This window comes from Prosopis cineraria, unplaced genomic scaffold (assembly GCF_029017545.1).
Source record: "Prosopis cineraria cultivar Desert tree isolate PC_DT_omini unplaced genomic scaffold, ASM2901754v1 PC10, whole genome shotgun sequence".
NCBI classification, from domain to species: Eukaryota; Viridiplantae; Streptophyta; class Magnoliopsida; order Fabales; family Fabaceae; genus Prosopis; species Prosopis cineraria.
In genome coordinates, this window is record NW_026555341.1 from 37754294 (window position 1) to 37774904 (window position 20611).

The 20611-nt window shown below is 30.9% G+C and overlaps 2 protein-coding genes across 2 annotated transcripts; one reads left to right on the forward strand and one right to left on the reverse strand.

Moving 5' to 3' along the window:
- The first annotated feature begins 4527 nt into the window (after window positions 1-4527).
- On the forward strand, window positions 4528-7437 carry LOC129322626 (two-component response regulator ARR14-like). Its single transcript, XM_054968914.1, has 7 exons — window positions 4528-4831; window positions 4908-5324; window positions 6029-6105; window positions 6238-6523; window positions 6635-6783; window positions 6885-7100; window positions 7198-7437. Exons 1-7 carry the CDS (start codon window positions 4528-4530, stop codon window positions 7435-7437), a joined length of 1689 nt encoding a protein of 562 aa, XP_054824889.1.
- Window positions 7438-16916: 9479 nt separating this feature from the next.
- On the reverse strand, window positions 16917-20300 carry LOC129321566 (cytochrome P450 704B1). Its single transcript, XM_054967371.1, has 6 exons — window positions 19942-20300; window positions 19375-19590; window positions 18650-18946; window positions 18115-18495; window positions 17391-17591; window positions 16917-17277 (listed from the first exon to the last, which is right to left on the reverse strand). Exons 1-6 carry the CDS (start codon window positions 20272-20274, stop codon window positions 17098-17100), a joined length of 1608 nt encoding a protein of 535 aa, XP_054823346.1. The 5' UTR covers window positions 20275-20300; the 3' UTR covers window positions 16917-17097.
- Between the last annotated feature and the right edge of the window lie 311 nt (window positions 20301-20611).

Below are 20611 nucleotides of genomic sequence, written 5' to 3' on the forward strand. Positions count from 1 at the left end.
CCCATAAAAGGATTCCTTTATATATGAGAGTGCAGGCTAAAGCTCACTCATAAGTCAAAAATAAGAACTTTGAAATATATATTTTTTGTAATAGTGTTGTTTAAATAAAAGTTATTATTGAAATTGGTTAATTTCAAAACTTGTTTATCACTCATAAAAGAAATTTCACATGAAAAATTGTAATTTTTTGTTCAAACTTTTGTAATTTACAAAATAAAAATTATTATTATTTAAAGAAAAGTTATGATTAGAAAAATATAACTAGACTTTTTTTTAACAAGGAGCAATTTGGTTATTTAACTTAAAACTATTAATGTCAAAAAGGGACTTAAGGATTTCAGAAGAACTATAACATTTTGAGAGATCTAATTGTCATTTATATACTTTAGTAAAATTTTATTTTCATTTTCTCTTATATTAGTTATGTGACCTACAATATAGTCCACTAGGGTGCGTGTATATATAGATGTAGCTGCAGCATATTATTATTCATTGTTGCTAAGAAAATTACTTGTTAAGACACAACAATTCCACTTGTATGTACCACAACACTCCCTATAGAGACCAAAATGAATTTTAATTACTTGTCTAAAATGGGCTGTCAAATCTCAATCATATTTTCCTCATAAACAAACTCCTCAAGATATAGCCTCAGATTTTCCCCTTATCTCTGTATGTAATCTTGGTCATCAAATTTAGGTTAGAGATGTTAAATGATGATCAATATTGTTTATTTCAACTAGATATTAGGGCCCATGTATTAATTACAAATGGTAAATAACGCCATTTATTTTAAGTTCGTAATTTCATCTAATAAATATAAGCGTACCTAATATTTTTAATTCTTTTATAAGCTAATCTTTATTTAAGTATAAAACATCCCAATTTAATTAATAGATATCAAACTAATGAAAAGAAAAAAAATAAAAAAGGAATAACAAATTCCATATTACTTTTATTGTACTTGAATTTCTCTAAGGAATAAGGATAGATTTTATAGAGAATATCAGTCGAAGACCACTTTAGGAAGTTTATATCAATCAAGGACCATGTGATTCAAAAATTTCATTGCAGTCCCTTGATTCTTAGCTGAAATTAATTTTTTACTTGAAATTATCAAATTGTACCTAAAGTTTAAAATAATTGGTAAAGGTGACTAAGTGGGTTTGATCTCATAGCTCCTTGGCCACCTAAAAATATTGGTGACCACCAAGCTATCAAATCCATTTAATTATATGTTGCAAGAAAAATATATGTAGTAGTCTAAGATTTTAATCCAAGCTTCTATAAATGTTAGTTTTTCATCCACAAGTATCTATTCAATTTTTAACAACAACTCATTAGAAATTAACAATAATTTATTTGACCTTTAGCAAGTTAGAAAAATTAATAGGGTGAGCTTGATTGTGCAAGTTTGTTAGTCTTTTATCAACAAGTGTCCATTTAAGTTTTGACAATAACTTATTTAAAATTAACAATAATTAATTTGAGCTTTTAAAAAAGCTAATAGTATAAGTCTAATGGAATGTGTTCACCCTGCAACAAGTCATTAATTCATGTTTTGGCAATGACTCATTTGTGATTAACAATAATATATTTGAATTTTAACAAGAGAGAAAAACAGACAACATAGGTTTAATGGAGCAAACTACTTGTTAATCATGAATGGGTTGTTGTGAAAACCAAAGTGGCTTGTTATTTATGCAAGGTAAACACTATTTCACCAGACATGTGCTATCATTGTTCTAATTTGTTAAAGTTCAAATGAATTATTGTTAGTTTCCAATAGGTTGTCAAAACTTGATTGTATGTATATCAATGAATGACTAAAACTTACACAATTAAGCTCATCTTATCAATTTTTCTAACTTGTTAAGGCTTGAATGGATTTTTGTCAAAACCTAAATTGATACTTACTGATAAAAGACTAACACTTGCCTAATTAAGCTCATCTTATTAGTTTTTCTAACTTATTAAAGCCCGAATTGATTTTTGTCAATTTCAAATGGGATGTTGTTTAAAACTCAAATAAATACTTATTGATAAAGTACTAACACTTGCATGACTAAGTACATTCTATTAGTTTTTTTAATTTGTTAAAACTCAAATGGATTATTGTTAATTTTAAATAAGTTGTTAAAATCCAAATGGATACTTGTTAATGAAGGACTAATACTTACATAAGCTAGGATTAAAAGCTTGGGCTACTACTTTTTTTTTTTTTGCTATATATGATTAAATAGGCTTGGTGGCCAGAAGATTCTGTGATTGTAGACATTGAGTGCCTGAACCATTTAAATTGTTAAAATATATATCAATGATTTTCATAAACTCACTTATTCACTTGTTTCAAGTAGAGTATGAATTTAGAGCCATTGATCTAAATTTTAATAATTTAGATGACACAAACATTTAGTGCCTGTACTAGTATAATAGTTACTGAATCCAAATCCTTAGTAGCCACCAAGTTTTTTAGGTGACCAAGAGGTTGTGGGATCAAACCCTCCTTCAATCACCTTACCAATTATTGAAAATAATTGTCACCAATGTTGGAGTTCAGGTGGTTGGCCCCCAATGACCTCACCACTGGCAAGGGCTTTGGCAACCCCTATAGGTAGCGGTCCGGTGGCCGAAGCTCATGACAATGAGGGTGATTTTTTTATTATTTTAAATTTTAAAGACAATTGGATTATTTTACGTAAAAAATTAATTTCAACTAAGGATTATGGTACTATAATGAAATTTTAGAATCTCAAAGTCCTTGAATAATATAAATATGCTACAGTGGTCCTTAAGTTATGTCAGACAACAAAGTTTTCTCCATCTCTTTGTACGGTCTTTAAATTTGTCTGATCTGACGGAAACTATAGACAATTTAAAAATCTATAATATATATGTATGGTCTTGTTAATTAATAGTAACTCAACATACACGTGTACACCGTTTTCTTGTAGTTTCTCAACCAGCTATGAAGTTCAAATTATATCTTCTATTAATGTTTCTTTCCAAATGGGAAAACAATCCAAAAAACATGCATTCTTCCACCCATCTTGCTTCCATATTAATGCCACAATATTCGCCTTCATTCAACCACATTTTGGACGTTCATTCCTATCATATATTGTTAATTATTTCATCTAATTTTATTTATAAATCACTTCTAGCATGTTTCATCAATATCAAAAAAAAATTAAACCTTATTAAGTTTATCTGAAAATTTAATAAGTTTTCACATCTATCCTTTAATAAGGATAAAAAAAACTATTTTTAATAAGGGAATGAATGTAAAGAATAACAAATAAAATAGTGAAGTACCTTATGAATATGATTAAAATTAATCTTCTCTCTCTGTCTTATAAATAAGATTATATCTCAACATTCAACCCTAAGCATATTCTAGAAGGTTCTCACCTCCATTTCTTTCAAAGCCTAAAGCAATGTTTATTGCTAAGAATTAAGGAGGTATTAAAAAGGTTGAGGGGAGTTATCATATATTTGTCGTATTCTTAAACCTGTATGCTAAAACTTTAAATGAAAAATAAAAATAAGTGGAGGAGGTATAATTTAGTCACTATTATTTTTGACAATTTTTGTCCATATTTTTGATTTTTTTTACAGCGATTGTTTGGCAATTTCGTAGAAAAATTAATACTGTCTTGAAATTCAAAAATGAAAATCATTTAAGAACATTTTGAAAACGAAAAAATTTATACACTTACCCTTATATACTTAATAGGCTTATTTTCAATTAAATCAAAATGTGTCGATATTATTTATTTTATAATAAACTCTTGTTAATATTATTATTATTATTATTATATTAAAATATATTTATCTTGATTTGATTGGATAAAAATATATTTATTCTATTTAGTTATAATTATATTTTAACTTATGGAAGTATCTAAATTAATATATCAGTAGCGATAACTGAGTTAAGATGTACAAACTCTTCAAAGATAGTCCTGGATTTTCCCATTATCCGCACATATAATCTTGGCCATCAGATTTAGATAAGAGATGCTAATTGATGATCACATCTATTCATTTCAACTAGATTGTGGGGCCCTTGTATGAATTACAAATGTTGAATAATAAAAATAAAGAAAAGGAAAAAGGAATTCCATATCAGCTCGTTCTTGAATTTGTGTGGTATTAGGGTAGGATTTTAGATCAAACAAAAAGATTTTCTCTATCTCTTCGTACGATACTAACAAAAAATAATAACATGTATTTATCAAAATAAAACAGACCAGAATAATTCAAAATTCAATTTCGTTCCGGAATATTATTTTTTTTTCCTCCTGAACAGTTATCTCAACCGATTTTGCATTTGAATTTTAAATTATAAATGATAAATTAAATAAATCATTAGGAAAAACAGGGGGAGGGTAACTCGCTAGTCAGCTACCTATATTCCCTCCAGGCATTCTGTTTCTTATATATATATGATTTTTTTTTCCTGTCCCATCCTACGATTTGATCGCTTCAGTAGATTTAGCCTTTTAGGTTAGATTGAATAACAATATGCAGCAACCCAGAGCCAATCAACTTCATCTTCTTCCCCGAGATTTTTTTCAATATTTTCCTCATGGATTGAAGATCCTCTATGTTGGCACTGATAACGACATCGGAAGTTTAATTCAGAGAAACCTTGTACAACCTTATTATCATGTCGCTAGGTTTTCCAGTGGTCCTGTTGCCTTAGCACTCTTACGAGATCACAAGCACGGATCTTATGACTTGGTTCTCAGCGATGAGTCGTTAGAACACATGGATGTCTACAACTTCCTCAGGGACCAACACTCAACCACAAGTATTCCGCACGTTGGTAAGCTAATGAAGCGCTGCTTTGTGTGTGTGTGTATCAAGAGATTGTGCATTGATATTATTATATGATTTTGCAGTAATTTCTGGGTGTGAAAGAGTAAGTGGTATGGCGAGAGCATTCAGATACGGTGCGTGTTATGTGTTGAGGAAGCCGGTGAGTGAGTGCGAGCTGAGAAATCTATGGCAGCATGTTTGTCGGAGAAGAGAACTGCCTGAGACGACGGAGACTGATGAGTACGTCAATAGTGACGTGGATGACGAACATCATCAGCAGAATAATTTAGTACGACATAATCGTCAGCGAAATCAGGATCAGGTTTCTTGTAATTCTTCTCTTGTTCCTTGTTCCATAGATAATAGGCTGGGACCCAAAGCAGGAAACGACAGTGAGTTTGTGGATCATGGAGTACTTTCTCAGAGAAAACGACGGGTCGTCTGGACCGCTGAGCTTCATGAAAAGTTTGTAGGAGTGGTGGAACAGCTTGGCTATGATAGTATGCATCTCGTTCCTTCTCTTTATTTTTATTATTCATTCATTGTATTCACTGACTTCTGCTAACATATAACTCAATATTCTTTGATTCTTGGTTGAATAGAATAGAATTTGTTTATTTTTAGATAATGATGATAAGTTCTCTCTTGTCAATAACATAAAAAAGGAATAGTAATCATACTAATTTCAAGAAATTTCGTTGTCTTGGGAGAGTTGGAGTTATTGCTGCTGATTACCCAAGTGAGTTCATATGACATGGTCGCGGTCAACTGTATTTAAAAAAAAAAAAAATTCTATATCATCTTATTCTCTCTTGTACATACAGTTAAATGAGGGTATTTTAGTCATTATATATATATATATAATATATTAATATTTTACATAATTAAGAAAATTATTAAATGACTTACCTTATTTTGCAAAAGTGATACTCTCTACATTTCCTCCAGAAAGGGCACACGCACATATAGATGAACATAAACACCAGTTCCCTTTAGTTTTAATTTTTTTTTATTTCTTATATTTTTGTTAATACTAAGTTAAATCATAACTTCATAATTTATTTCTTCTTATATCTCATATGACAAGTAAATGTTATTGTTTTTGGTACATCAAGTGATCCATGCAGCCAAATTAAATGAAATAAAGTTCACGTTGTTGCTACTATATGTTATTGCTTTTTAACAAACTTTATTTGTACATTAGAGGCGGTGCCAAAACAGATTCTTGAATCGATGGACGTGCCTTTCCTGACGAGAGAAAATGTTGCGAGTCACTTACAGGTTGCCAGACACTAATAGACCAGAATTATTATTAATGTTGTTTTTTAACATTTGATATACCGTATTTAATAATAACACTAATACTAATACTAAATACTAATAATGGGGGTGTTGTATATGGCTATACCTCAGAAATATAGAATCAACAGAAAAGAGAGAGAGGGAGAAGAGATGGAAGAGCTCCAGCGTCGTCTAAATCAACATGGCAAGGCCATCCCCGTGAACCCCGATAGTATTCCTGCTCAACCTCTGTCAGTTGTTCATCAACCCGTGAACCCCCACCTTCTAGAACCTTCCATGAATAATCCTCCTCACCTTCTATATCCTTCCGTGAATCTTATACCAAGTCAAGATCTTGCCTTCTTCTCCCAAGCCCACCAAATGCAAATGCAACCACCTGGGCAAAACTTCAGCTTTGGTAAGATTATGTATGAATTCACATATTTTTAGTTTATTTAAACTTTCATTGGATATTTTAGTTTATTTAATCCTAATCATAATTCTTTATGGAATCATAATTAATATGCAGGCCTTCCATCACCTGCATCTCTTGCAAGGCAGCTTCAGCAGCAACAACAAATACGAATACCTAGCTTTTTCTCCTTTGGAGGCCATATGACGCAACAACAGTGCCTAAACCCAAACCCAAACTTGTTTCATGTCCTAATTCCCATGGAGGTAATCTGCAGCAGCAAGAGGAAAACCTTGCTTTACCTTCCTTTGTAGGCAACATGCAGCCACAACACGTGTCTTCTAATTTCAATGGAGGAAATATGCAGCCGCAATATGTACATCAAAACCTGTCTTCAGGAGGAGACATGCTGCAACAACAGCTAAACTCAAACCAGCTGGCTTCTGGAGGAGATATGTTGCAGCAAAACCTAAACTCAAACGTGGCTCCATGTTCTAATTCCAATGGAAGCAACATGCTGCAGCAACACCTAAACTCAAGCCTGGCTTCTAATTCCAATGGAGGCACTATGCAGCAGCAACAGGTAGATCAAAATCTAGCTTCCGGAGGAGATATGCTGCAACAACACCTGAATTCAAACCTGGCTTCTAGATCTAATTCCCATGGGAGGCAATATGCAGCAGCAACAGGTAGATCAAAACCTGGCTTCAGGTGATGATGGAATGGTCAAGCAAGAAGTAGCAACAACACTTTTTGGTGGTAATCCTGATCATCCTGATCAGTTTGATCAAGGCCTTTCCTACACTGATGGCTTTTTTGATGAGTTTGAGTTTTACCAATACCTGAAGAGTCCTGAAAATAAAGCATCTGCATCAACGTTGAACGATATCAGTTCAATACCGACACACTTGTGTTCTTGAACACATGATCCCTAACAAGAAAACATTTGGGCACAGACGTCTCAAAAGTTGAGTCGTCACTTGCTTACCCAAAAAAAAAAAAAAAAAAAACTTATAGTTGTATCTCCAATGCATTTCCAGAAACTTTTTAATTTTTCCCCTGGTTTATAGTTTCAGTTTTCTGATGGGATTTTCCACACTATAGAAGCATTGACTCATTGGTTCAATGTTGACCTCATTGCCTACGATATTGATGAGGTTATGAACATTTGCTTCTAGGTTCGTAAAAAGGTAATATATATATATATATATATAAATTTTAATGACATATGTGGAAACTTGGTAGGAAAAAAAAAAGATTAACTCAAACACCTTCAAAACGATGAAGGCAGTCAAACATTTAAAATAAATAATATTGAGAAAAATGAAAAATAAAAGAATTAGAAAAAAATTGGTACGGATCCACTTGAAAACACCAATTCCTATAATCCCTTTATAATGTATATTTAACTATTAAAATGTATTGAAAAGTACCACATCCATTATCTAAAGAATGGATTGAAGATATATAAGCTATTTTGATAGAAAGAGAAACCTACTATATATCTAAATCAACAAATTTTAGTATGGTATTAGAGTCATTTAATTTGGGATAAAAAAACAGAGAGAAGAAAGGCGAGAGGATAAAAAAAATTAAAAAAAAAAACTAGTAGAAGAAACATTAGAATGTATTGAGAAAGTCTAACGTTGTCTTAAGGTAAGTCCTATCAAATTGTCTTAAGCTGTCTGATAGAAAAAAGAAAAAAAACTAATATATATAACACACACATATATCAACAAAATTTAATACTAAAATAACATAGAATATAATAAAATTTATGTTATTTGATTGAAATTCATTTAATTAATGAAGAAATAAAAAAAAATTAGAAGATTTGACTTAGAATATTGTCATTAAAAGAAGACAAATCTGTAGGAAAAACAATACTACTTGAAATTAAAAAATGAGAGTCATTTAAAAATATTTTCAAAACAAAGGGGAAGAGGGGCCTCTTCTTCTCCAATCTTATATACTTATTATATTTTTTTCCAATCAAATCAAACTAAGTAAATTTAATATACTGATAACATTAATAACAATAATTTATTATAAAATAAATATAAATAATATATAAGGATCAATATAAAGTTAAGTATATAAAAACTTAATCTTATTTGCTCCTAGGTTTGTAAAAAGGTAATACATATAGAAATAATTCAATGACAATAGGTAGAAAATAAAAATTATTCAAAACACCTTCAAAACACTGAAGGTAAAAACACGGAAGGTAACAAACCATCTAAATAAATAATTTTAAAAAAAATAATTGAAAGAGGATAATATAGAAAGAAGAAAGCTAATGTATATTTTGATAGAAAGGGAAACCTAATATACACCTAAATTAACAGAGCCATTTGATTTGACAAGCAAAAAAAAAAACAAAGAGAAGAAAAATGACAGGACAAAAAAAACTAGCATAGGAGTAGAGCTGAGAATACGAGCGGGCCCGACCCTTATGAGTCTGGTCCTTATGGGTTCAGCCCTTAAGGGCCTAAGCCCTAAAACTCGGTTCTCCATTTTTAACCTCATTTCTTAAGCTCAGCTCCTATGCAAGGGATCAAAAAGAGCCCGCAAGCCCTTTTTAAAAAAATAAAAAAATAAATTAAACATTATAAATTAATTAAAATATTTAGAAATTAAAAAATCAAAATTTCATAATTTTTTAAAAATTAAACAACACACATTTAGAAGTCTAGTAATAAAATTTAAATCTTAGTTAAAAAAGTTCATTTTTGATAAATACACAAAATATAATAATTATAAAAAAAATAAAAAAATATCAAAAATTTTATTCTATACACTGATATTTATTAAATTATATTAAATTAATTTTAGAATAAATTAAAATTAATAATAATATAATGTGTATAGGATCAAGTGAGCAGGCCATTAGTTTCAAACAAGTGTTTCACCAAAAAAAATAATATAATAGGATTTGAAGGGCCGCTCGAGCCCAAGCCCTTATTTATAGGGCTTATTAAGGCCAAGCCCTTAAAGCCTGATTACTTTAAAAAAATTATTTTTAAAACTCGAACACTTATTTAAGTAAGGCCTCTGAGCCCGTCCCTTATTCCCGACTCTACATAGAAGAAATAATAGAATGTATTAAAAAAGTATTATATTGATTGATTAAAAAATGAATTGAAAATATATAATCTTAAGGTAAGTCCTATCAAATTCTCTTAAGCTATTTAAATAGAGAAAGAAAAACCTAATATATATATATATATAAACAAAATTTAATAGTAACTCTTCCATAATGTTAATTCCCATCTAGCTTAGTATAAATACAAGTACCCTATTTTATGGAAAATCATTGTGTAATAGAAAAAATCTATTTTGTTAAGTATCCTTTTGATATTAGAGTTGGGTTCCAAGTCTAATGAGGAGTGAGTAAGAGATGAGGAGGTCTGAGTTTAACCTAAAAAGGTGAGGTTGTAGAGGGTAGTTTTGCCATTACCTCCATCAAACACCGGCATTTGGCCAATTTCAAATTATACAAACTTCATCATCATGCTCAAAATGTCCAAAAATTCAAAGATTATTTGAAATATAATTGAATTCTACATTTCATAACTCCTCTTTAAATTCCATAATCCATCCTTCAATTCCATAGCATCTTCATAATTTTTACTGTAACCCATTTTAATTAGTTTTAAATGCATTGTCCAAAAGATGACTTTTATGAATTAACATAAATAGAACTTGTCATTGTTTTTGTAATTCATATATAATCAAGAATAATATGGGCCTGTTTGAAACTGTTTTGATTTTACTATTCTGAGAATTGATGTTTTGTAAAATATATTGTGAAAACAAAAAATAATAATAAAAATAATTGTTTTTCTTATTCTCTCTTATTCTTCAAAATAATAACTTCAGAACACCTAAAAAATGTTTTTATTTTTTTATTCTCTAAAATAATATTTTATTTTTCTCTAAAAAAACTTTTTAAAAAGACGTTATCAAACAAGTTTTTTTATTTTTTATTTTAGAAAATAAAAAATTATTCTTAAAACATATTACCAAACAAGTCTTATAAATTTTTAATGAAAGTGAGAGTGTTTCCTCTTCTCCCTCTTGGCCCCTACACAATTTGGTATCAAAGCCAAATTGGTATTATTGCAAGGTTTAAGACACTAGTGATGAGAGGCTGGAAGAGAATCATCTTCAAATTAGCCTGAGCATTCAAGTTATAAGGGTCTTTGGAGTAGTTTCACCATTGACACCTTTGAATCCATAATTTCCTACTTTTTTTAGTAGAACCAAGCCACCATCTTGTTTAGGATGTTAGAAAACCTAAAACTATTAAGTCTCATTAGCCCTACTAGATGTCACACACACCATAATTACTAGAGATTCACGTGCTGCTGTTGCACTATTTAAAGGTTGAAGATGAAAGCATCAATGTTATCCTAAATTGACCAGTTAGCAACACGTTAGCCTATCAAGAATTTATTACATATCACTCTTACCACATGAGCAACCTAATAATATAATTTATCAAAATAAAGCAATTGACCCCCACATTTTTGAAAAATACATTTTTTCCCTTAAGCTTCTAGAATTATACTTCTACCCCAATTTTCTTACATTGTAGTTTAGCATGCAAAACTATCCATGAAGTTGATATCAAAGAATTGAGACACTTGACAAAGGTCAATTCTATGCATAGAGAAACAAGAGGACATTCTATTTCAAATTTCCATATTTTAATGATGACAACGATAACAGTGAGCTTGAACCAAGGAGAGTGAATTCTGTCTAGTCCAGGGAGGATTGAGGATATGCACTTGAAAACCCCAATTCCATAATCTCCATTTCATAATTCTTCCTTAAAGCCCCTCTTTCAGTTCCATAACCCCTCCATAATCTCTATGTATAATGTTAAGCTTCATCTAATTTAATTGCATTGTCTACCTAAGTTTAGTATGAATAGAGGTATTCTCCCTAGATAGAAAATCATTAAGTAATAAGAAAATATATTTTATCAAGTTGAGAGAGCTCCCTTTTTTCACTCCTATACCAAATATCACCTTTCAGTATATATGAGAAAAAAAGTTTATGCTTTATAGTAAGAAAAAAAAATAATTTACATAAAGTGAAGTTTTTTCTGAAATAAAAAAAGGAAAAAGGAAAATTAAAGGAATAAAAACTACTAATTAAATTATGATATACAATTGGGGCACCCACAACCGATGTATCGAAACTCATATCAAGAACTAGATGGATGTGAAGCAATTTGTATATCACAATTTACAAACTAAACCATCTTATGTATCATATAAGAAATTTCCCTTGTCCAAAAACTTTCTGCGGAAAGAACCCTAAAGAACCGTGAATTAAATTCTGGAAGCATGATCGCTGCTCTGGGAAGGCAACGCATACATAATTAAACAAATATTAGTTATGGTTAGGTTACATGATAGCATCCCCTAATAGCTTGGCAACCGTGAATTAAATGGATAAATAATATTGAAGAAATGGAAAATATTGTATCAGCTTGAAAATCATAATGAAAGACCTAAAGAAAATAATATTTATTAGAGTGCATCTTCAAATAATAATTACTTAGAAGGACCATATCAAAATGTAAATTTAAAAATACTATGTTGTCCATAATTAAATCTCCTATATTTTTTCTAAATATATCTCGCACGTTGTATTTGATAGTTACTAACAAATTAAAAACACATTATTCGAAAGAAAGCTTTTTCTTTTTTTTTTAAATACAATAAAAAGCAACAAACTTGAGCAAAGATAAACTAATACCCAAGAACTCTAGCAAGTTAATAATCTCATCTCCCTTAAAAATCCACCAGAGTTCTTGATAAAATTGAATAATTCTTTAAAAGTAAATATTTTTTAATTATAGTTATTTAATTATTTAAAAGTAAATAAATTTTTAAATTAGATTTATTTAATTAAATTTAAAAATATTTTTTGTTCTTTTATGTGAAATTGGAAACTGCAAACTTTATTTTTAAAAGAGTACAATTGTAACTTGTGCAGTAAGATGGTTAAAAAAAAAAAAAAAACTTGTGCAGTACACTATGATAATTTAAGGTATTATTGACAGATTTTATACTAAGATTATAATAGTCAATAACACTTACTTGATCCTTCATCCTAATTTTAATTTTTATTATTCTTCATAATAAATTTTAGTAGTATTTGATCCTTCCCCAAAATTTCCCCAAATTTTAATAATGAATATCATTGGATCCACACACACTCCAGAAGGTTAATTATCCCAGAGATACTATCACAAAAGATAGAAGAAGAAGGATTGGCGATTATATCTATATGACAGAGAAAATAAATTTTAAAAGACAACATTGTTTTTGGCCGAAGTGCAACCAACATTCCACAAAACAAAATGGTGGGAAGCAACGTACAGCAGCAGGCTAAATACAAAAGAAAAGAAAACACTAGAAACAGCAAAAGCACAGAGAAAAAGCGAAACAAGGAAATAAATCAGAAACAACACAGACGAAACAGAAACAAACAGCAAAAGCCAACCCAGACGATTATCCATTATAGAAAGCTAAGACAAGTTTGAATCAATATGCATGTGTACGTATGTCAGTGTGTGAAGGAATTATTCACCTGCTTGGAAGTCATCGAAACTCAAAAGACCGACAAGCTTAGTAATACAATAGACGCTGGCTGGTTTGAAAGATCATAGGACTTCGCAATTGCACCGACAATTGACTTTAACACTGTAATGGCTCTTCATTTCTGCTATATACACACACACACACATAAGGAATGCCAAATTCAAACAAAATATGATCAGAATTATCGTATCATCAATAAGCAATATTTAGAGTTCTGTATTCTGATATATATAGACGCACACAGTATACGTTAGAGTTATATATTCCTAGCCCGATCCTATAATAGTTGAACTCCCAGATATGATTTAGCGAGATTAATTACTCCATCAACTTTGCAAAAAAATATTTAATTGAATTTAATATTTTTGTTCATTAGAAATAAATTAGAATTATATATATATATATGGACTACCCTTGCAAAGCTTTACAGAATAAATTCTTAGAGTTAAGCAATTTAAATAATTTTTAACTCGAATTTATTCATTTGAAGATTTATTTTGAATTCTTAAGAAAATATAAAATAAATTATATTGTAAAATAACAATGATATATGACGATTAAAATGTAAATATTTATAATTGAATATATATTTTTGATTTGCAATTCAAAATTGAATATAAATTGTTTAGATTCTCTAAACAATTAAAATTTAGCAAACATAACGATATTTTAGATAAGCATCGAGGTGTTAACAATTCTCTTTAAAAGAATTCAAATGAAATGACATTATCCCATTACACGACAACAAATGCTTAAAATGACATTCTCTTTTTACCTAACCACTAGGTCAAACCCGGAATGTCCATATCTACTCATGATACTTTCCCTCTACATCTATTAATTTGAGGGTCAATAATTACTAATTAGACTATAATTAAGCCATACTAGTTATAATTAATTCATTAATTTAATATTTTAAAATAATATATAAGATTGTAAAATAAATTTTTCATAACCATAAACTAATATTTAAATAGACTTTAACCAAAAGATAAGAAAAATTATAAATCGTTTATAATTTATATTTTATTTTATTTGAAAGAATAAATATATATTTATTAAGTTTCCTTGGTTTCATTTTCTTCGAGCATGAATAACATAGATATTCAGATAAATGTAGACGTTCAGGTCTTGATAAGTAGCCCTGTGAAAATTTGATGTAGAAGCCAAAAAAAAATGAAATAATTTAGAGAATTCATTTCAATATCATAACCAATTAATAATTTGGAGATTTTGACTTTTTAAAAATAAAATAATATATATATATATAATTATTAATTTCAAAATTATACCTTAACCCTTCTCATGTTTATAATAATTATTTAGAGATTTAATTTCTACATCACTCTATTGTTAGGGTTTGACCACGTTAATCATTATCTAATCATTATTTATTTAGCTAGCAGCTCCATGAAATGTTCTAAAAATTAGAACAATAACAACAGCCAACGTAAATTTTACTGAATCTCACATGGATATGAACATATTCTAAAAATAAAAATATATATATATCCATGTTAGATTTAGAAATCAATTCTTCTCCTTCTCCATCATTGATAAGGAACTGGATTAATGTCTCAGAATCCTCCCTCTCAAAATCTCTCAGCAGCCCTCCATCCAAACCCTTCAACCCATTTCCAATATCTCATGCCTTGCCACATCATCCTATGTTGAAATAAATTAATTTAAAAAATATTTTTTATAATAATAATTCAAATTGATTTTTTTCATTTTTAATTTTCAAAACTTATTCTATAAAAATACTCTACAGATTTTTGTTAAATAGGCAAGCCAGACTATAGATCCCTGCAAACTTACTTATATTTATGTTTAAAAAAATTATAGAGTAAGCTTCCAGGGATCTACAGTCTGATTTGCTCAAACTTGAGCCTAACCTGTTCTGCTGAATAATTTTATAGAACAAGTTTTGAAAATAAAAAAATAAAAAAAATCATTTTGAAGCATTAGTATAAAAAATATATTTAAAATCAAATTATTTCAACGAAGCCACAAGACATGATACATTGAAGAGAAATACTTAGATATATCAGGTGCACCAAGTCATTTGTAGTTTATCCAATTAAATTATTTTAAGTAATTTAAATAAATTTTTTTGTGACATTTTTTAACTTGATTTTATTTTTATAATAAAATGTACATTTAATTTTTTATATTTTCTCTCTCTATTCTAATTAATATTAAAATTAATTTATATTTAATGATATTTAAATATTATATTTTATTGAATAAAGCATAAATAATATAATGCATGCAGTCTATCTAAGGATTTATCTACAATGAAAATGATTTGAAGGACTTGGATGTAGTGCCGCCGAGGGATTATGAGAAGCAGGATTCTTGGAGGATCCGCTTTCCATCGATGAACTGTTGTGCGTTCCAACATGATCTCTTTGAGTGACTCAACAGAGATGGGCAATCTCAGTTCAAGACCCAATTCTTCTTCTCTCCCTTCTTCGTCTCATGAAGAATAGATGGCACGCTAGGGTTTTGTTGCACTCATCTGGTAGTTCACGTTGCCTTTGCAAATGGGTTTTCACAGAGCATCCAGATCGAAAACGACGAAGAAAAAGACGCTGATAATCGAATCGATTTTGATTGATTACGTCCATGGCTGTCATGCCCTTCGCCGAGACCACTAAATCTGTCGACCTCTGACCTTTGAAAGCCACGGATATGGCGGACGTTGAAGACCTCTGACCTTCGAAGGCAACGGAATGGCGGACGTTGAAGCAGAACACCATATTCGATTCTTCCGCCGTTCTCTCCTTGATGGTTCAAAGGTTTGGATTCTTCTTCTTGAACGACGATAATTGCTCGAAGGCCCTTTGTTTCGAAAGTCCCTGGTTCAATGGTGGTCTTCGAATAAGATCTGATTTTTGATTATGGAGATTTATTCTCCGTCGTGTTCGAATCTTTATTTTTTGTTGTCTTCGCGGATGCTTATGGATCTTTCTGTTCAGGAGTTAAATGCATTATGTTTTTTAACTCTATCAGAGTTAGTTTTATGCGAGAATAAACTTCCCATGTCCATTAGAAATGCTATTGTCAGATCTGGACTCGTGGCAAGAAGACTGAGAATAAACTTCCATTCTTTCCATTCTTCATTCTTCTCAGTAGTTTTATGCGAGAATAAACTTCCCATGTCCATTAGAAATGCTATTGTCAGATCTGGACTCGTGGCAAGAAGACTGAGAATAAACTTCCATTCTTTCCATTCTTCATTCTTCTCAGGTGCTTGATTTCTTGCTTCACGAACTCATGGCTTGCAGGTTGCAGGAACAAGTCGAAGAAGAACGGCCGATGATGAAGCAGAAGAATTCAGATCTGAATTGGATTTTTTTTATTAATTTTTAATTATGAAATATGTCTTGCCTTTGCCAATGTCAATGCGCTCAATCCTAACTGCAAGGCGAGAATGTTGTATGGGGCGAAATTGCTTTTAAAAAACAAACATTAGGTGTTTGCATAAAAATTTTGAAGGTAGATTTCCACCTTAAATAAGAAATATAAAATTAAGATGTAAATTATTTAAATTGAATGTAAATAATTTGTATTTATTGATAATAATAACAATCCAAATTGAATGAAATCAATGTTATTGTTTAGAGCATACATATGGGCAGGTAGAGAAAAAAAAATAAAGACAACGAATACTTAATTATTTAAAAATATTAACAACATAAAATAATTTGAAAAAATATTTTCATTTTTAGAAAACAAATTATCCAACCAGGTCATCTATTATGTCCATGGTCCATTTCAAATGTGTACTCTGTATCTTCAAAGATGCTCATCATGAACATGATTTTTCTTTTGGGTATAATTCCAGCCCCTACAAATAGATTTCACTTCAAGCCTAATGTAAGTGGGGTGTGTGTATGTGAGAGAGAGAGAGAGAGAGAGATCTTGAACTATGATAGGTTGATACAAGTTTGTGAATCAAGGACGTCTATGTATGGTAAGCTTCAAGCCATTGGCCATTGAAAGAATAGTCATCATGCGATATTTGACTGAGTGACCAGCCACTAATTGGAATCTATAGAATCTGCACAAAATTGCCAATGCCATTCTCATCTGTAAGTAAGCTGAATCTTTTCCCAGACATATCCTTGGCCCTGCCTGCATTTTCCATAAATCCCATCAACAAGTAATAATATTCATATTCTGGAAAATATATACAAGAGAACTAGCTAGCTAGGAAATTGAAGGGTGAACAAATTAAATTAACCTACCTGAAAAGCAGTGAATTTGAAAGGAGATTCGTGTATGAGAAGACCATCTTTGAACCATCTCTCAGGTATGAAGGAGGAAGCATCAGGGCCCCAGTTATACTCCATCCTTCCCATTGAGTATGGAACATAAGTCACCATTCCTCCTGCTTTTATTTTTGTTCCATCTGGTAACACGTCATCCTCCAATACGCCCTTTGGGTCCTACAAAAAAGCATCCATATATAATTTCATGATTTTTTTTTTTTATATAGCCAGCTAACTGGGTTTGATTCGAGCATTATTGGACCAAAATGAAAGTAGCTCTCCTAAAGATATTTTCTGCAGCATTTACACAGACTAAAACCTAAAACATTGGGTTTAAATTGCCATAGACCTTTATACTAGAATGAACACTTATTGGTTTGTTTGAATTCTTTATGTGGAATTTTTTACAGGTTTCTTGATGTCGGCCTATCAAATAATTAGAATATAAAGAACGTATCATCCACATGAAGTTAGTCCAGGAGATAAAAGTGGGGTGTCGATAGAAATTAACTACATGTTTGATGTATGAAAAAGTATTTTTTAAAATGAAAATGGAAAACGTATTTAGAGAAAAATAGTATAGATGCATTTCTCACTTTCTTACTACAGAATGCTTTTCCACCTTCTAAATGTTGTATAAGGATTAAAACCTCCTGATAAACTGAACATAAATCTTATGATGAAACGTACAATAACATACCTGAGGAACTGCTGGGTAGAGTCTGAGTGTTTCTGTGATGACTGCATGCAAATAAGGCAGCCTCTCTAATGAATCTTTAGTCAATAGCTCTGAAAATTGCTCTATTCTTTGGTTGAATGATTGGGGATCTTCAGTGTCACATCGAGGCAATGAAACATTACGCTGTTTTGCTTGATCTTCCTCAAAAGTTTTGAGCTCCAAGTAAAGTTTGCCAGCAACATGAGCATGTGTCATGGTCATGTATATGGCCCATGACAGAGTTGTCGCTGTCGTGTCTCGACCAGCAATCACAAAGTTCAACACCACATCTCTCAGACTCTTCTCTGTTGCATCAGTTCCCTCTTCCAGTTCTATGAATCTTGATAGAATGTCATGTTTGATCTGAGTTTTCATTGAAGAAAGTGATTAATTAATTAATTTCTGAAGTTGCAATAGTTGTGTCTGTCTGCAATTTTCAGAAACCAGACATGTGAAGACAGAGTAGAAACAGAAATATTTTTCAGAAACGAGAATCACGCACATATGTTATATGTACCTTATCATGTAGGCCGTTATTCTTGGCTTCTTCTATCTCAGCCTTTCTTCTTCGAATGACTGAGTAAGTGAAATCATCAATGACCTTGATGCTTCGATCAAGCTTTGCTTCAGAGCCTATATTCAGAAACTTCTTGATTTTCCAGAATGGATCAATGAATCTAAGTGTGACAATGATGTTTGCAGCATCAAAGGCTTTAGCAAAACTGTTTTCTGGTAAATTGGGAGCCAAGCTTCCTATTTCAACACCAAATCCAACCTTGCATATGGAGTCTAAAGTCATCCTCATCAGTAACTCCTAAAATGTGAAAATTTCAAGTCTCATCAATAATTACTCTGCCTTTTCTGTAATTGTCTCATATATGAAGCATTTATGAGTATCCTATATGCATACTCCCGACATGTTTTGCAAAATCCTATGTTTCAATGTATAAGGTACTTCATAGAGTTCTAAGAGCAATTAGTAACTTTTTACCTAAAATGCTTCCCGGAGTATATCAAAGTCACTTACCTCCTACCTCAAATAATTGACGATTGGTAGTAATAAAAAGGGTGAAGTTGAAAAAAAATTTGACATCTTAACTAACTATTTTGCTTGATTCATGTGTTTTAGTTAAAAAAAGATTCTCGGTCTTGATTTTTGTGGTTCTGTTACCTGCAGATCCATATAAAGTAGGCCAATTTTATTTACATCTAAAAGGATAGATTGATTTCACTATGATATACCTGCATATCGGCATGTTGATTGAGGAAAGAAGCAGTGGAGAGAATGGAAGAAAGCTTAAGGCTGTAATCTCTGAAGACTTTGGCGCTGAAATCTCTTAAATTTTTGGAAGCAAACTCAAAGCTAGCAGTCTTCCTTTGTTTCCTCCAAAGTTCTCCATCTGAATTGAATATCCCATCTCCAAGCAGCACTTCCATATATGAATGATACGCTTCACCCTTCAAAAACCCACAATGATCTTTTCCATCATAGCCATTCTCCGCTAAATAATAATGAGCAAATAACTTTCCTAAATTATTTAGAGGGTGTCATGAGTCATATATCAGGAAATCTCACAAGAAAAGTGAGATTTATAAATTTAAGAAAAAATTCATCCCAAAAGACTAGCCTATTAGATAAGAAAGCTTTTTGAATTTGTAAACTCTACTTTGCTTGTAAAGTTCCTCAATGTGGAGCTCGTGATAAAAAAGGCTAAAGAATATCATTCTAAAAGAAATTATGATGATTGAAGGTACATTTTGGCCAAAGAATTGACAAGTGATAAGGGTAATTAAATTGCAGATTATTACCTTGGGATAATTGTTAAAGTTGGTCTTAAGGACATGTTCAACATTGGCAGGATCAGCAATGTAAGTATAGGTGGTGAAAGGCATAGAAACCACCACAGTTTTAGATTGAGACAAGTAAGTGAAAAGCCAATCATGCATCCTCTCATAGTTCATGAGTTGTTCTATTGCAGCTCCCAGAATTGGCCATGTCTTTGGACCTTTCTTCTTCCTCTGGCTCCATCTGTGAATCACTATCCATGTAGTCACTGTCATCATCACTATCACAAGCCCTCCCACGTTCAATAAACCTTCCTTCATGGCATAAACTACAGACTGGTTATTTTCTTCGTCCATTTCACAAGGATATGTTATGATACAGAACAACGATATATATTTTGCTTTGTTGATTGGTTTGTTAATTGTTTTGTGATATAAATAGTGTGAGATTCCTGATGAGTTTGTTAAAATGTTGGTGCAGGTATAGTTATTTTATGAGTTTTAGCTTCGTTTTTGGCAAATAGTTTTATCATCACAATCTTGCAGTGGAAGAGTTAAGAAATGATTCATTCGCTCTGTGTTCTTGACCTACCATTCTCAGAATTTTACTGAAATCATATTTATTCTCTCTCTACTTTCAAAAATTAAACAGACTTTTGAGAGACTGACTGATTGATTTTTTTTTTTTTTTTGT

What these genes read in the sequence shown, in the direction of transcription:
- LOC129322626 (XM_054968914.1), top strand. Translation starts at nt 4,528, where the DNA reads ATGCAGCAACCCAGAGCCAATCAACTTCATCTTCTTCCCCGAGATTTT. An exon ending in ATGTTGCGAGTCACTTACAG is followed by an intron (nt 6,106 to 6,237) that starts GTTGCCAGACAC and finishes GCTATACCTCAG; the next exon opens with AAATATAGAATCAACAGAAA. An exon ending in ATGTCCTAATTCCCATGGAG is followed by an intron (nt 6,784 to 6,884) that starts GTAATCTGCAGC and finishes GGAAATATGCAG; the next exon opens with CCGCAATATGTACATCAAAA.
- LOC129321566 (XM_054967371.1), bottom strand. Translation starts at nt 20,274, where the DNA reads ATGGACGAAGAAAATAACCAGTCTGTAGTTTATGCCATGAAGGAAGGT. An exon ending in ACTTTAACAATTATCCCAAG is followed by an intron (nt 19,591 to 19,941) that starts GTAATAATCTGC and finishes GGGTTTTTGAAG; the next exon opens with GGTGAAGCGTATCATTCATA. An exon ending in TCTACCCAGCAGTTCCTCAG is followed by an intron (nt 17,592 to 18,114) that starts GTATGTTATTGT and finishes GCTTTTTTGTAG; the next exon opens with GACCCAAAGGGCGTATTGGA.